The following is a 16,286-nucleotide window of genomic DNA, read 5'->3' as shown; positions in this document are numbered from 1 at the left end:
GTAAACTGACAATAGAAACAGACAGGGAGCCTACAGATCCAAGATTAACCTAAACCATCTTGCATCTTTAGGCACGGATGTTCCTCATTTACAGTCAGCCACAACAGTAATCACCATTAAAGCAGGAGTCAGAGCCAGGGTTTCTAGCTGAGACTGTAACAGGTGTTTCTATATATATGCATATAAAGTTAATTGACCACTTAACAGTGAAAAAGTGATATTTTCATTTCAAAATATAGTCTTGGATGTGGTGTTCATCCATTTATAGCCAGACATGCAAAGAGAGGAAAAGTATTGCAGAGAACTCCTTTTTCTTTAGTGATTCCTTGCAGGACCCAGTTTATCTGCAAATTCCCAAGTGCTTCTGCTTCCAAGCTATCAGTGGCAAGAAAGTCAAGGAATAACAAGCATAAAGACCTGTAGATGTTTTCTCTGTATCCTGAAAATGCCATGTCCAAACAGCAAAGTGTTATTAACTTTCTATATATTTGCAAAAGAGTGAGGTTTGAATGGACAATAATATTGAACAACTCACTTACCCTGACCATGTCATTGTTTCCCTCAAGGAGCCCAATTTACATAGCTGTTCAAATCACTAGCCACTCTTGTAGTCAGCTCCAGTCTGTTGCAATATTATTATGTCCAGATAGACTTCTCAACAAGTCTGATTTTTCTTTTCTTATCATATGTTGCCTGCTAATCAATACTTTTACAGCGCCTTCTTACAGTGTTGGGGGACTTCAAAGAAAAATGGAACAAAGAAATACAAGACAGCAGTTCCTTGAGTGTTCCTCTTTTAGTGAACATTTAAAATATATTTGAATTGAAAAAGAATGTAAAATAAATAGTGTTCTGCTGGAAGGAAGGCAAAAGTATACTAAAGACAAACTTCTCCACAGAGAATTTTTCCTTAGGCTGAAATAAACAAAAGCAAGAGCTGAAAGTAAGTGAAGCTTCTTTAGCACAGGGCAGCAATATGCTCTGGGACTCCAACACATAGCATACTTTATTCTGGAAACCACAGATTTGATGGGAGTGTCAGAACAGGCATCACTGTTCCAATGTCAGTGATGTCTGCACAAGCAAGCAGGAAAGGAAAAAACAGTGAAAAACTTCAATTTTCAAATCAGCAATATTCTGGAGAAGCCTAGAAGAAATGTGACCTTGAAATGCCCCACGGACAGGGATCATTACCATAATGATCCAAATTTCAGGTCAGTATTGGCTTTTCTGCAGAATATCTTTTGTGGCGATTTCTCAATTGCCAAAGCTCAATAAAAAAAGCTCATATTTTTATAGTCTTGTTCGTAAAGCCAACAAATCAATGTACTTTATTTTACTGCCGCATTTGAAAACTCCTGTGACAAATATGGCAACCTTTTTTAGTGTTGCTCTACCTTTGGACTGCAATAAATCAGAGCTCCTTTAACCCTTAGTTCACTGATAATGCCTCTACTTGGCATAGTAACTACCTAAATCTGAAGAATGCACACTGAGAATAAGGTATTTCGAATATGACTGAAATAACAAATGAACTTCTCTATGTATAGTTCAATTACAAAATTATTATATTTTTGATGCAGTTGAACATCAAAGTACCCTGAAAAGTATTCCCATTTCTGTCCTAATTAGATATGACATTCCTACAAAACCGTTTTCTTGAATCTCCCATCCAGATCTACTTTCTTCAGATTTCCTCTGTAGGCATCCACATAGTGGAGCCTTGAACAATGAACAACCAATCCTTGTTTGACAGTGCTTGATTCTGCAGAGTACTCAAAAGAAGTTTAAAGTAATTTACCAAATTAAGTTGGATAGGGCCTGTTGCAGAGTAAAAGATGAAGTACAACAGTCACTCTGGCTTAGCTGTGCTGTGGCATTTTGATAATGAGCATCAATGACTGTCTCAAAGCCTGAAAATGTCAGAACTTAAGCCATCATCACGTCACAAAGGAACTCTCATCACACAAAATAAGACTGTTATTGAAAGACCAATTGTTTTTTAGTGTAATTTGGACTGTACAGTCAAAAGTGTTTGTCTATTACCACACATTACACATTTCTTAACTAATTGTTAGCTACCATTTCCTAAAGTTATTTGTGTGAACATTAAGGGAACTATTGTGGCATATCAAAAGTTCCTATAAATGCTGCATCCCTATTTGGAAATGCATCAGCATTTTCCTCCCTCAAAACAACTCAAAATTGCTTTTCTTTATCCTAGAATTTGTCTTTATAATGTTTGTGTTGCCCTTTTTTATTCAGCTTAGAATGGAAACACAAATTTTAAAGAGGTCTTTTTCCTCTTCCTATGAAAAAACAATTATTTACATGAAAGAACTTACTCAATTTCACTTTTTAAACTAGAATTAAATCCCTAGTTCTCATACTTGCACAACTAGAGGCCTTCCACATGAGGTGCTGAGATGAAGGATAATAAATAGTTATTTGGTTTAAAATGGCAGTGAAGCTTCATTTACCAGCCCTGTCCACTAATCCTCACTGTTACACTCATCATTAACCTGGTTTGTCTCCTGACAAAGTGTCTTCCAGAGTGATACTCCATGAAGCCTTCTCCTTCTTTTCTTCCAACAGCGATTCTGCTGCCACTTGCCCCTGGTGGTGAGGGGGTTGCTCACTTGGACATCTGAACTAAAACTGATTTTGCTGGTGGCAGCAGTATGAAAACTTCAGGCAAAGGTCCAGATGATACGGTCCTTGCCACTGTGGAAGGAGAGACAGAAATTTTCAACAGGTAAGCTCCTTTGCTCTTACAACACTACACACCTACTTGCTCACAAGTAGGCTGTATCACTGGAGGTCATTCTTGCTTTCAGAGCCTTTCACTTATAAATTAAATTACCTCTTCCACTCTAAGAAACTGAACTTAATTAAGATGGAAGAGCAGGAAATCACTGACACACTAACTTACAGACTGCTAGAAACACAAACTGAAACTTCTGTTCCCCAATCAAATTCTTATATGGACTTTATTGTACATCCTCTACATCTCATTTATAAATGTTACAGTTTATTAAATTTTGTGAAAACCTGTATTTCTTAGCAAAAGTGCTCCTTCTACAGATGGTGTTAAAACATTACTCCTGTATCATGTGATTACTCATTAGCAAGAACCACCTCTACAAGACAAATCATCCAGAGGCTCCTGCAGCAAAAAGAAGAAACACTGAATTAGGAACTTAACAGTCAACTTGTATTTCACATAGACATGAAAAAGCATACTTAATCTCCCATACATATCTGTGCTTTAAATATACAAGATTAACAAGATATTAACTATTGCTCAATTATCACTTAGTAGTGAAAGATGTCATTAACCTTTCAGTTTTACTTATCTTTCCCCTCAGAATCACAGACAGTTGTTCCTACTATAATCACAATATCTGGCATCATCACTGGATATATTATTTCATGTCCTCACCAAATTTTGAAAGTATTTGGGTTTTGAATATTCTTTAACACATCTGAAGAACCATTTACTTGAGAATTCAAGTTCAAAGAAAATCAATGGGCAGAACTTGAATTAGAAAATTAATGTATTTTCTTTCCCAAGTTATGTAAAACAGAAGTTCTATTATACATGATAGTAAATTGATAATAAAAATTAGGATACTAAGAACTTAAAACATCTGCATGTTTTCTGTAGTTGGAATTAATTAAGTTAAAGAAAGTGCCTATGCATTAATGTTTGATATGTTATGTATAAATATCTATCCCACAAGCTTTGATTCACTTCAATGTTTCATCTATCTTCCTAGCCTTAAATCAAAACCTGAAACCTAGATGAAAAATCTGAAAGCAAAAGAGAATTTCAGAAAGCCTTCTATTTTCTTAACTGTACAGTACCTTTAGACCAGGCCCTTCATTCTCCAAGACCCTGAAGATTTATGTTGATCCCCATGACACAGGCCAACATTATTCCTCTCAGCAGCTTCCTGCAGCCTGGTCTTCCCCACAAGCTACTCATAACTCACTATTGCTTCAAGCTCTTTGGCCAGCATGTGTAACACTATGTGACCAGACCCCTGTCCTTCCTTTTTCTCTCCCACAATTCAGGCAGATCTACACTGCATACTTGCCCTAACACAGCTAAGTGTTGGCTGGGAACTGACTCCTGATCTCCAGACCTCTGCCAAAAGAAAACATTCACACAGAAGCAGCAAAGCAATTTTTTCTTCTACAGTTCATTTTACTTGTAAGAGCTTCATAATGGCTTTAATCCCAGCATGTTTTTAATACAGCAATCACAGTTATTTATCAGTGCCACAGGCTAATGCTTCCATACTGGTGACAGCGACCGTTCTTTTGCTAGAGTTCCCTTTCCCTCTGTCACTGCACAACACCCTACAGGCAGTGTATCTGCAGCTGTCTCTCTCTCAGTGCAGAAAAAAATGCAATGCTTTTGTTTTTATAAAACCACTTAATTGGGGTCAAGATATCACCCAGCACAGGTGAATCATCTCTGCAGTTTTAGACATGAGAAAACAATTCACACAGTAGAACTAGAGGAGGTGAGATTTAATGCAAATTTTATATAGCACTCAAGAAAACTTTATTTAACAGTCTTAAGAACTGGCTAAAGAATTTTCTCGCCCTGTTGTGAATATAAATAGTTTTAAAATGTTATATAATGGAGAGGATGTGATATATAGCACTTAATGAAAGCATTCATTATGCATGAATAATATACCATTTCTCACAGTAGCATGCTGGACAAAACATCCAGCACACAGCTAGGAAAGTCAGTAATATATTGGGCGAGAAATTGACTGATGGATAGAGCTTACTGTAAATCACATCACATCAGGCTGGCAGACAGTCACCAGCAGGCTTCATGGGGTTTGGTGCTAGGACCAATGCTCTTTGATGGTTTTATAAATTATCTGAACAAAGAAATTGGAAGTAGGTCAAGTACTTTGCTGATGTTACCAAAAGAGTAAAAGCTGTGAACTTCATCAGAGATGGAGAGGCCTTAGAGAGAGATATGAATAAAATTAGTGAGGTGAGCAATCATCAGCTACATGAAATTGAACAAGAGCAAGTAGTGGATTTTCTACCTGTCATGGGGTAACCTGGGGTGTACATAAAAGTTGGGGGAGCAGTCTCATGGAAAAAAAAGAGGGAGTTTGGACTGATGGCAAGTTGAATATGAGCCAGCAGGGCCCTGCCAGCCAGGAGGGCAGCTGTGTTCTGGAGTTCCTCAGGCACAGCATCTCCACCTGGGAAAGAGAAATTATTGTCCCTCTTTACTCTGTGCTGGTGCAGCCTCACCTCAAGTTCTGTGTGCAGTTCTGGGAGCTCAGTTCAAGAAAGACATTAAAAAATTAGATTCGTGACCAAGGAAGATGACCAAGAGGGTGAAAGATCTTCAGAGAAAGACTTACAAAGAGCAGCTAACATCACTTATTGGGTAGGTCATTATCCCAATGCCAACATTGGGACGAAAAGACCATATATTACACTTAGTCTAGGGAGGCATTCACTTTGATTATGAAGTGTCTGTGATTTTTAAACTGTGAAGTCTTGCAATTTTATTTTCATAAAGCTTCAGATGTTGGAGGTAAACAATTTAGTTGAAAATATCTCTCTCATTGAGTTTTAAACTAATACATTTGGCCCCTTCACTGCTTGAAAGGTTTGGAATCATGAACAAAAAAATGCAAACTCAGTTTGGTATATATATATATTTTTTTTTTAAATCATATGTTTAATTCAGCCTCTCAGTATCATAATGACCCCAACCCTAACCTAAATGTTCACAGCCGATTATACTACATATCAAAATAGTACTCCTTGTCTCATTAAACTACCATGATTTGCTACTTGGATATAAAACATAAAATATTAATTATCACTTCAGAAGGCATTTTCATATCTTGATTTGAATGCTCAAGCTTAAGATTGCTACAAAAAGCTTGATGATATCTTTTCTACTAGTATCCACATCTACCCTTCTGTTTATGTTTGCAGCACACATTTATACAATGAATACATCATTTTCAGATATTCTGCACTGGTCAGATGGTAACAAAAGCTAGTCTTTTTCTCTGATGTACCACTTCACCACCTAAAGAGGAACTTCAGATTACCAGGGGAAAGATGTCTATATCTAAATATCTCCCATGCTGATACATAAATAATATGGACATATACACAAAATTACGTATCTCCTTTGTCTGAGTATTACATTCATATCCCTCGTGGCTGAGACTGCTTGATACATAACCATACACAGATACGTGAACAGGGATGCACCACAGTAATTTCACTTCTTGTTCCACATGGACAAATAAACCAGAAGAACATAAAATGAAAAAGGCTTGCATGTCTACATGGATTCAAAAATTTCAAATTCATCGCCAAATGCAGAGAAGCAAAGACTGACTCACAGGTCTTTCCATAGAGAATGAATATGTGAAATTAGCAGAAAAAAATCAGATTGTGTGGGCAGAAGAAATGCTATAAACCCAAATACATTTGTAGTGTAAGAAAGCAAGTGCAAGTAATGTATTTATATGGTTCCTAAAGAGCTTCCTAGTTCCTGAGACAGGGAGGACCAGAAGGGGAGTAATTGCCACATACACATCACCCCAGAAGCAGACAAATACTAAGACATCTGAAAACAGGTAGAGCTGGGTTAGTCTCAGGGGGATAGCTACTTTTAATGATGTCACTCAAGAAATCAAGACACAACTGTGCACACCATCTTAGTGTATATATATGTTCAGTCTGAAGGAAGTGAACCAAGAAAGTGTCTGTCACAGTCTAGTTTTGTCTATTTTTGTCCTCACAGCAGCAAGGACACAGGTAGAGGGCTGGGTGCATATGTAAGATTCCACTGGGATACACCAGTCTTTACAGTTACTCGCAGCATCAGCTATAGCAGTCTGAAGACAAAGCAATCTCTGTGTGATTACTTAGACATGTGATCTTGGACCTTGTTGTGCCCAACTTCATTGAACACCGAAAAAATACATCACAGGTTATTCAGGTTATGGTCTACTCCTTGGACAATTCTGTCTGACTGATTAGTTCAAATAAAAGGATGACAATCACTTGTAATGCTGCTCAGTGATGTCATTAGGTCTCATGGGAAGAAAAGTTATAACAGCCCTAGAAACACATGAAAACAGAAGGAGCAGAGCTCCCACAAAGGCTATTTGCATAAGCAGAGATAAGCATCCTTCCCGAAGTGTGACAGTAAAGTACACTAATGACAACATTTGCTTTAGGAAGATTTAAAGGAAAAAACAAAACTATCCACTTCACATGACTGCTCTCAGTAACAAAGAGGGCTTTCTGTAAACTTCAAAAGTCCATGCAGCCTTGAAAGTTTTTCCATGCACGTGCCCCTACCAAGCAAGGTTACAGAGACCACAATGACTCTATAGAACCAGACAGATATGTAATGACATGAGGAAAACTATGATTAAATAGCGGGTACACCAATCAATTTAAATACAGAACGGCTCTCACCAACATATATGAACAAAATTATAAATTCCCTGATTAATTAAAGTGTTAATCATGAGAAATGGTATTTATTACAATTTAACAAGCTTTTGCGTGAACTTTGGGAAGTGTAGCCAAACAGCCCAGATTTAAAACAGATGATGCATTATCATCAATTAATTCTCAGTGCTGAAAATTTACCTTTCCAAATACACTCTCTTAAATTAAATCTTCAACTCTTCAAAGAAATTAAATATAAGGCCTTAAAAATAACATAAATATACATCTTTCTGCTACACACAACAAAAACAGGTTGCAATGCAAATAAAGAATTTGAAGGTGATTAAAATTCATCAAGATGGCACGTGGCTCTGATGAAGTGCATTGCTTTACTGGAAAGATAAGCCTCCAGAGGCCAGGAGGCATCGTGTTCTTGACTCTTCAGAGGGATGTAGAATCCAGGGTCTTCCAATACTCACCTAAAATATTTCAGTTTCTACTGAGCTTCGCTTGTTGAGTGCAGATTAAATTAATCAGATCTTCCAGTCCCACTGATGACTTGATCAATAGTGAAACTACAGTTGTCATGTCATGGAGAAATCATAGGTCTATTTTTGTCTGCAAAGCATGGTTTTAAAACAATGTATATCAAGTCACTGACAATAAACAGATATGGCAGTACCATTATGCACTAGCACTGCACACTTGGGTAAATTAGCAAGTCAGAATTACACAGCATGTGTCTTCAGCAAGACCAGCATCAGTCAAGATCATACACCACTCTAGTCATTGGGTTCTGGCTGCATGAGAGCAATGGCTCAGATCAGGAAAATACAAAGAAGTACAAAGCAAAAAAACCAGGATAAATAGACATTTACCTTCCCTGGCATACCCAGAGATCATGAATTCACAGTTTCCTCGTGAGTTTGCAGCTGCTTTTCCACTGTCACAACTTCTGCACACCGGTGAGACAAAAGTGATGCAAAGAAGGGAGAGGAATTCTGAGCAAAGCTTGCACTGCCAGTGTGGGACCCTCGGTTACTACAACTACCTATTGCCTAGCTTATGTCCAGGTGCACAAAAACAAAGTGGTTAAGGATTCTTCACTTCTTAGGCCAGTTGTGGTAGACATAAAAACTCATGATGGAGCACAAGAGTGGTTCCTCACCAGCCTCCTGGACTGCACTACTCAAACCTTGGAGATGTGAACAGTCAGTGCTGCAGCAGGTTTCCAGTACCAATACCTCAGATTTCTTGAAGATGACACTCCTAGATGGCAAATCAGGAGTGCTACCAAGACCACCAGAGATCACAGAGAGTGTTTCAGGAGTTCCATCCTGGTCTCTTTAAAGTCACGTGTTTTCCGTGCCTCAGAAAGTATAATCTGGTTCTTTAAAATGAGGTGAAGGTAAAGAAACCTGCTCTGCTACATCTGTTAATTATTATACCATTTCTTAAAATACAGACCTCTTGGGCCATAAATCTACATAATTTCTTTTCTGTGTGGATGGTGTTACTTTTTTTCCTGCATCTACCTACCTCCTTGCTCGTAAAGGAAGTAAGTAGTAGCCAACCAATTTATTAAATTTAAAACTCAAGTCAACCCATCAGCTGAACACAGAGCTCTTCACAGGTGTCTGAAAAAAAATAAAAAACTTTAAATATTCACATGACATAGAAAAACCCATCTGGAACTGAATATTTCTTGCAATTTTCACAAGCATTTTGCACTGACTTTTCAACATACACATCGCCTCCAAAGTTCAGGTCAGGTGCTACATCACTGTGTCTGAAAGAAAGCAAGAGGGAGGGGCACAATCACATGCTGTCAAAGATTTGGTACACATTTTAAACTGAAACAGCTCTCAAAGGACATAAACTTTAAGAAGACAAAATGGCTCAGAGGAATTACTGATGGTTCTTTGCAGTGCCTGTCATTTGTCTGCTGTTATTTATGTGTTGTTTACCCCTCAAAACATATGTCTTATAACCATGTGGTTATAAAAAAACCCTAGGTTTTGCTCTTGTATTACTAATTTTAAAATATTTGGATTCTGTAATGTCTCCTTAACATTTGGGATTATACGCTGCTGAAACACTGTTAATAATAATAATAATAAAAATTATTTTTAAAAGCTTGGTTAAAAATGACCTCTGAATGCTTAAGATAAATGATCAAGAATATCCAGATCTACAGAATTTAGTCTGCAGAAGGTTTTCTTGCTGCTGACTCAAGTAATATACCACATGCATTAATGAATGTCTCATATTAAGAACAAGGTCACCTCCATTGTACATTCATATCAAGTCTCCTTTGAAAACAAAATACTGGGAAAATTTTTGTAAATCCTGATTATGCACTGCTTGCTTGCAAGACCTGTGATAATACATAAATGCCTTCTGCTTTCCTAAACTGATTTATCCATCTTTAAAAATATTACATTAAAGAATTAAGAGCTATACTACACTGCTTTATAATTTAGAACAATTAATGACAGGACTCTTGCTTTTAAAAACAGAAAAGGTATCAGAACAAAACCCAGCCTTTCCAGCTTGCTATCCAAACACATTATTTCAGTACAGCCAAGGAGTCACAATAATAGAAACAATGAATTGATTGCTTAAGTGTCAGCTCACTGCTCACCCTGATCTGCTGCAGAAGAAATTAGGCCCACAAACTCACTAGAAGTCCCTCAGATGTCAAAGGATGGCACAGAAAAAGAGCAAAACGCCTCTATTTCTGCCCTCCTGGTCACTTTGCAGCAGAGATGTGGGGAAAGGAATAGTTGCAGAAGAGGGCACTGCAGAGCTTTTCTTGTTGGCACAGGCTCAGGAGGGTTGTGGCAGGAAACAAAGTACCTGTAAATACACTTTTTTAATGTATATTTTGTATTTGTCTGTCCACCTCCTGCCACATTCTTCCCTGGGAATTTCAGTCAGAGACTTAGGTTTATCTGTGATAGGACAGAATTCCTATACCTTTCTCTCAAGTCTTCCCTGTAACTTAGCATAGGCACCAGAAATGACTACTACTTTCTTCTTCAATGTATAGAAAGTAACCTCCAAGGCAAGACCTTGAAAGCAAAAACAGGGCAACAGCATTTTAAAGCACTCTCATCTCTCACCTGCGAACACTAAGGAACAAGTTGGCATTATCTCATCCATGCTTATTAATGCTTCTAAGCTTTAATATTTCACTTCTTAAACCTATAACCACAAAACCAGTCACTCTCAAGGGCAACATGGGTGGACTTTAGACATACCAGGCACCTGATGATTTCTGATAGTGATACAGCCATGATATGCTGTGGTATCATAATTAAATACAGGATGCTGCAATAGAGAATAGGGAAAAAAATATATCCTTTACATTCTCTTCTGTTAAGTCCTCCATATAGTACTAATAAAATTTCTAAAACACAGCACACAAAGGCAACACCTGATCCCACTCTCCCCACTTGCTGTAGCTCCTTGCTACCTGCTCCATCACATACTTCAAAATTCCCTAGGTTTCTAGCCCTGAGCCCTCTGGCTCAGACATCTACAATGCTGTTACTAATATTCCTGATCTGGTCTCCATTCTTTAACAAACAGCTCATTTGACATCCATGGCTTCTCTCTCAGCTGCTTTATTTACCTTCCCAACTTTAATTTTATTGCAAGAAAATTAATATAGCATTTAAAGGAAATGCAATTTATTGTAATAATATTTTCCAAATATTTTAAAGAAATACCAGGAGGAAATGAGGGGAAAAAAAGTCTACAGCAGTCAGTCTGTTTGTAGGTCAAGAAGTTTCCCTGGGCACACATGTAGTTAGTCTGCAAACAGATATGAAAAAAATATGGAAGTAGAATAGGCTGTTTTATTGCAGCTTCATTAAATTTTCAAATCTCTCTTGCTCCAATGTGCTGTGAAAGAAAAGAGAGAAAGAGTCTTTTACAAGAAACAAGATATAACAGCACCACGTCTGTATGCCTCTAGAGAAGCTTTCAAATTTGCTCAGTAAGACTGCCTTCATTTTACAAAAGTTGCTAGAAACCCACATGGATGTTTTCAATATAAATTCCTATAATTTAATATAACTGTTTTAGTATAAATTAACAGTAAAATTTGGAAAGTGGTCTTGGTCTTAAGATCAGAAGGGTAAATCGGCAGTTACCATATCAGCCCAAAAGAAATTATTGTAAGGCTAGCCCTTGGGCATCACATGAATTTTCTTCTATAGTCTGGCAGACATTTTCAAATAGAAAGCCATCCACATTTCAATCTGGTTTTATCTCAGGAACTTCTTTTTATTATTAGAATAGATTCTGCAGTGGAACTCAGAAGCTCAACCCAAGCATGCTCGTCTCCTTCCTTGGCTAACACATTCAGGTTGTGTATCAGGAAACAAGACAGCCAAACCCCAGCTCCTGCTGTCGAGAATCTCCAGATCCCAAGTGCCACAACTGCACATGTCCAGAGACCTTTGTTCTTCTGACAAAGGCGCATATATGTGGTTTAGTCACTTAAGACATGCACTGAACAGCACAGAGCACAAGGATAGCTCCTTTTCTACAGATATACAGAAACTCAGGAGTCTGCAGCAATGCTTTCTCATGTTAAAGGACAAGGGTCTTTCCCCTCCTTCAGGGTTATCGAGAAGCAAGACACACTGGGACAATCTTGCCTTTCTTCTCCAAAAGCTATACACCTGCATAGGCAGTACGTGTTACTGCATCCTGCCTTTGCAGCCTGGCTGGGCACTTTCAGTCACTGACAGCACCTTGGGCCCCAGCACATCACAGCACTGCAGAGAGCCCCAGGAATACGCCAGCCCAGAGCTCAGCTTCTGCCTAGAAGGGTTTTGAGCGTCACTGGACTGTTTGAATGAGTCACTGATTTGATGCAGGGACTTAGCTGATCAAAACCTAGCAGAACCTTTGGCAGCCTGTGCCGGGGGAACTTTCCACACACAAAATATAAAGGCTCTGTCAGTTACTCAGAACAGCAAACTCTCCTGAGGGAAAGAAAAAAGCACAAAGTCATAAAAATCTTATTTTTCAATGGCAGTTCAGCAGTTCTTGTTAAAAGACTATCCTGAAATCAGAGCAGCAATGGAGTTTTGCCTTTTCCTTATTCTTTCTCCCTATGAGACAGGAAATCTGCAATAGCTGGGGTTGTAATTTTAGAAACAATGTTGGTGTTTTCCCTTGTTAGTCACATTCAATTCCACCTGTACTGACAGACACTATTAAATTCATGCTGACCTCATTAACCCATTGGTGATACTTAAGCTGTATGTGTTTTGGGAACAGTTGTCTTTTCTCCTGGGCTGGAACAACACACATTATCAGTGTGTCCAGATCAGGAACTGGAATCTTGGAAATAATAGGTTAATGAAGCAGGAAACAGCCAGTGCTAGCTTCATTGACTTATATCTGCCATTCCTTCTCCCTCCAGTCAGTCACCTATACATACCAGAGCAGACAATTCACCTCTGCTCAGTTTTCAAGGATTCCTGTTGTGCATCTCTCCAGTCTTTTACCCTCACTCATCTTCCTTTCTCGTTATTTACTCCCACCCAAATCTATAGTTAAATAAAAAACCAGGATACTTTCCAGAAGCCGTAGAGCTTTTGATATTCTATTTCAAGTGTTACAGATTTTTGGCCATAAAAGTGCAGCCTTCCTAAAACATTCCAGTTCAGGCGTTTGAAAAGTCACAGATCCAAAATCACCATGATTTACATATTTTGAATGAAAATATTGTAAAACAAAGGAAAAAAAGGTTATTTACCTTTTGACATTTTATGTGTTTTGATGTTGTATATATTTTTGGCTCTTACTCTCTCTAGTAAGGAAATCCTATCCCTACCATGCAAAACTTAACTTTTGTTCCTATATTATATTTTGCTCCAGTGCCTTTTTTGAAGCAGCAGCTAACATAGGTAAAATAAAACAGAAAAAGTCTGATGGGGAAAAAATACTTTGCTGCATTAAAAAGCTAAAGATTTACATAATTTACCTGAGCTTACTTCAGCTTTCAGCAATTATATCTTCCCATGCTTCAAAAATTCATATTTTATCTGTCTATACTTACGGCAGTCTAGAAAACAGGCATATTATGTTTACTGCTTGTGACAGTCATATCCACTTCTGACAGTGGTGAATTTGCCTCATATTTAGCAATATATTTTTTGGCAATTTTGTGAGAAAGGAAGATTCCCTGCCAGCCTCAGAACACCATGTGTATATTTAAACCTCAAATTTGAACTGCAAATATTAACATAAGATCCAACCACTCTTTCTGAAAGACAAACTTCCGTTTGTTAATACTAGTGAAAGGCTCTTTGGATGATGGACTCTAGCCAGTGAATGTGCACTCGTGGTTATTCTGCACATTAAGGTCCATTCAAACATTCTGGTTCCTAAAAATGTTTGTGTTTGGTTGGAACATTCTTCATGCCTCACTCTATTTCAAAAGTTCTTAATTCCTCTCATAACAGTAGAAAATAAAACTAAATTCCATTTATTCCTGACCAATGCAAGAAAGGGGATGAAGCAACCAACAGAAGACTCAGTTAGGACCTGCTTGTAAGTACTGAAACCACCTTTTACTTCAACTGAAGCAAAATACAGTTTTAACCAACTGTGTTTGGATGACAAAGATAACATTCCTAGAGAAAAACAAATTAATATGGTGAATTAGTAGAGCAAAATACTCTAACTGCTCATTTCTAATGCCTTAGCCAGTTCTGTGCAAGCACCCTCATTGTAGTGGAAGGATGGGGCTTAGTCTGAAGCCCTTAACCCCCTTTGCAAAAAAACTCAATTAAGTTGAAAAGCTGTTCTTCTACAAGCAGAAAGAAACCCATCCATTTCAGAGTCATGCTTGTAAAATTGCAGCACTTCCAATTCAGCCTTTAGATTATGACACCTTAACTTTCCAAGGCAGACAAGCTCTAAGTGACTCATCTGGCAAGGCAAACACCATTTATTTTTGACATTTATACCTCATGAATTATTAATTGGTTTTCTGCATCTAAATTGATTTTGCATGAAAAGGAATTTCTGGCACATACCTTAAAGCTGAAAAGTACAGATTGGAAAATAACTCAGCAAAAATATCTGTTTAGTGTTACTTAAAAAAGCAAATCCTGATAGTCTACTAAAAGTCATGAAAGACTAAATCAATGAGATTTGTAGAAAAACTTTCTTTCTAAAGAAAAAAACTCCCAGTTTTTATCTCTAATGAAACTTGTTCTCTACCACCCTGTTTCATTGTAGTTGCTCTCTTTCCCACACATGCAGAGCAAAAGCAATGTCTAGTGTTTAAGGACACCTTAAATTGAAAGATAAACAGCATATTTGGTGTTTCTGCACAACAGTCACTGAATTTTGTAACACAAAGGTGAAAAACAAGCCCTATATCAAAATGTTTAGATAAACTCTTTTCACATGTAAAGACCTTTTGCAGCCAATAGAAACTGGAAATTAGGCAATCAAGAGTAACAATTGAGATATAAATAACACAAGTTATTAAAAACATCAAAATGAAATCCACAAAAATATGACAGAGGCAGAGGGGAATGTAAACATCTTAACAGTGTGTTCTGCTGTCATAGAATTGTGGGGGAAAGGCAGGGAAAGCCATATTTTTCTCTGTTTTAGAATTTCTGCTTACAAAGGATTCAGCATAGTATCCACTTTTGACAGTGATACCAAATCCAAGGAACACAGGACCAAAACACAGCCTGATGAAAATCACATCAATGCTGACAAGGATCCCAGCTAGTGGCACCTATCTACTCTGAAATAGATATGCAGTCAATTTCCAGCCCTCCTCCAGTAAGAGGTGCAATAGCCAAATGAGTGGTTGAATTTCTTGTTCTTTCAGAAGGTCCTCACACCAAACCACAAGGTTATGCTGCTGCTGCCTCAGCACCACCTTTGCTGGGATCAAATAACACTCCCTTTCTGCAGGGAATGATGATGGGCAAAGAAGGGAGAGTAAACTGCTGCACTCATTGTGAACCATAAAATAATGCAGCATCTACGTCTGTCCAATTTCAGCCTACAGAATATTAAAAAAATTGAAATATGTTTATTAATAAAGACAGGTCCTCCATTGTGGACACAGGAACATCATCACTATCACATCAAGTGCAACTACATACCCACAAATCATTCTGTCCAGGTCCATCACAGTGATTTCCATCTACAGACAAGTTGAAAACATACTGAACTTCAAATAACCACTTGTAATTTTTCATTCTCTACTATGCAGGTCCCAAGAACCTCCATAAAGGGAAATCTTATGAAAAATGTAAACACAGTAATAATATATTAGGTTTTTCCTCCACCTTGGGAGGAAAAAAAAATTAACTCCTTGCACTTCTATGACAGATTGGACGGATTCCTGTGACGTGCTATAACCTCAGATTATAAAAATGCTACTATTTTGTCTCCAAGATTAAGTGCAGGATTAGATAAGTACTGAAAGCAAGGTAATTGTGCTGTGGCAAACATCATCACAATAATACTATGCTATAGCTCAATTTTCTTTCATCTGATTATCTCCATATACTTAAAAAAGGATAAGCACTACCACTGTCCATCAGGGGCCACTACCTGAGAAAAAAATTGAGACTCAGAGTCACAGAAGTTTCTGGAAAGCAGCAGAAGGAAGACCTTTTAGTTCTAAGAGAAGAGGTTTGACTGTCCCTGAACATACCACAGACTTTCACTGATAAGAGGGGCAAGAGTCTCCTTCATCAGGGCACTTCCCACTAAATTCTGTCTGCAGTTTTCTGCTTAGATGTACTCAGAGC

At 37.8% G+C, this 16,286-nt stretch overlaps 1 protein-coding gene across 4 annotated transcripts in view; it reads right to left on the bottom strand.

Moving 5' to 3' along the window:
- SH3GL2 (SH3 domain containing GRB2 like 2, endophilin A1) overlaps positions 1–16,286 on the bottom strand; it is a 101,136-nt gene that overhangs the window by 65,446 nt on the left and 19,404 nt on the right. Inside the window, exon 1 of one of the 4 annotated variants that reach the window (XM_083883933.1) lies at positions 8,352–8,398. The exons of the other annotated variants lie outside the window; for them this stretch is intronic. Coding sequence (XP_083740059.1) covers positions 8,352–8,363 — 12 coding nt within the window. The 5' untranslated portion in view covers positions 8,364–8,398. Of the gene's footprint in view, positions 1–8,351; positions 8,399–16,286 lie in introns of those variants that run through there. 4 annotated transcript variants of the gene reach the window in all.

Source organism: Zosterops lateralis (genome assembly GCF_965231275.1).
Source record: "Zosterops lateralis genome assembly, chromosome: Z".
Lineage (NCBI taxonomy): Eukaryota > Metazoa > Chordata > Aves > Passeriformes > Zosteropidae > Zosterops > Zosterops lateralis.
Note: the sequence above shows the minus strand (reverse complement) of the source record. Positions and strands in the feature narration are given on the sequence as shown.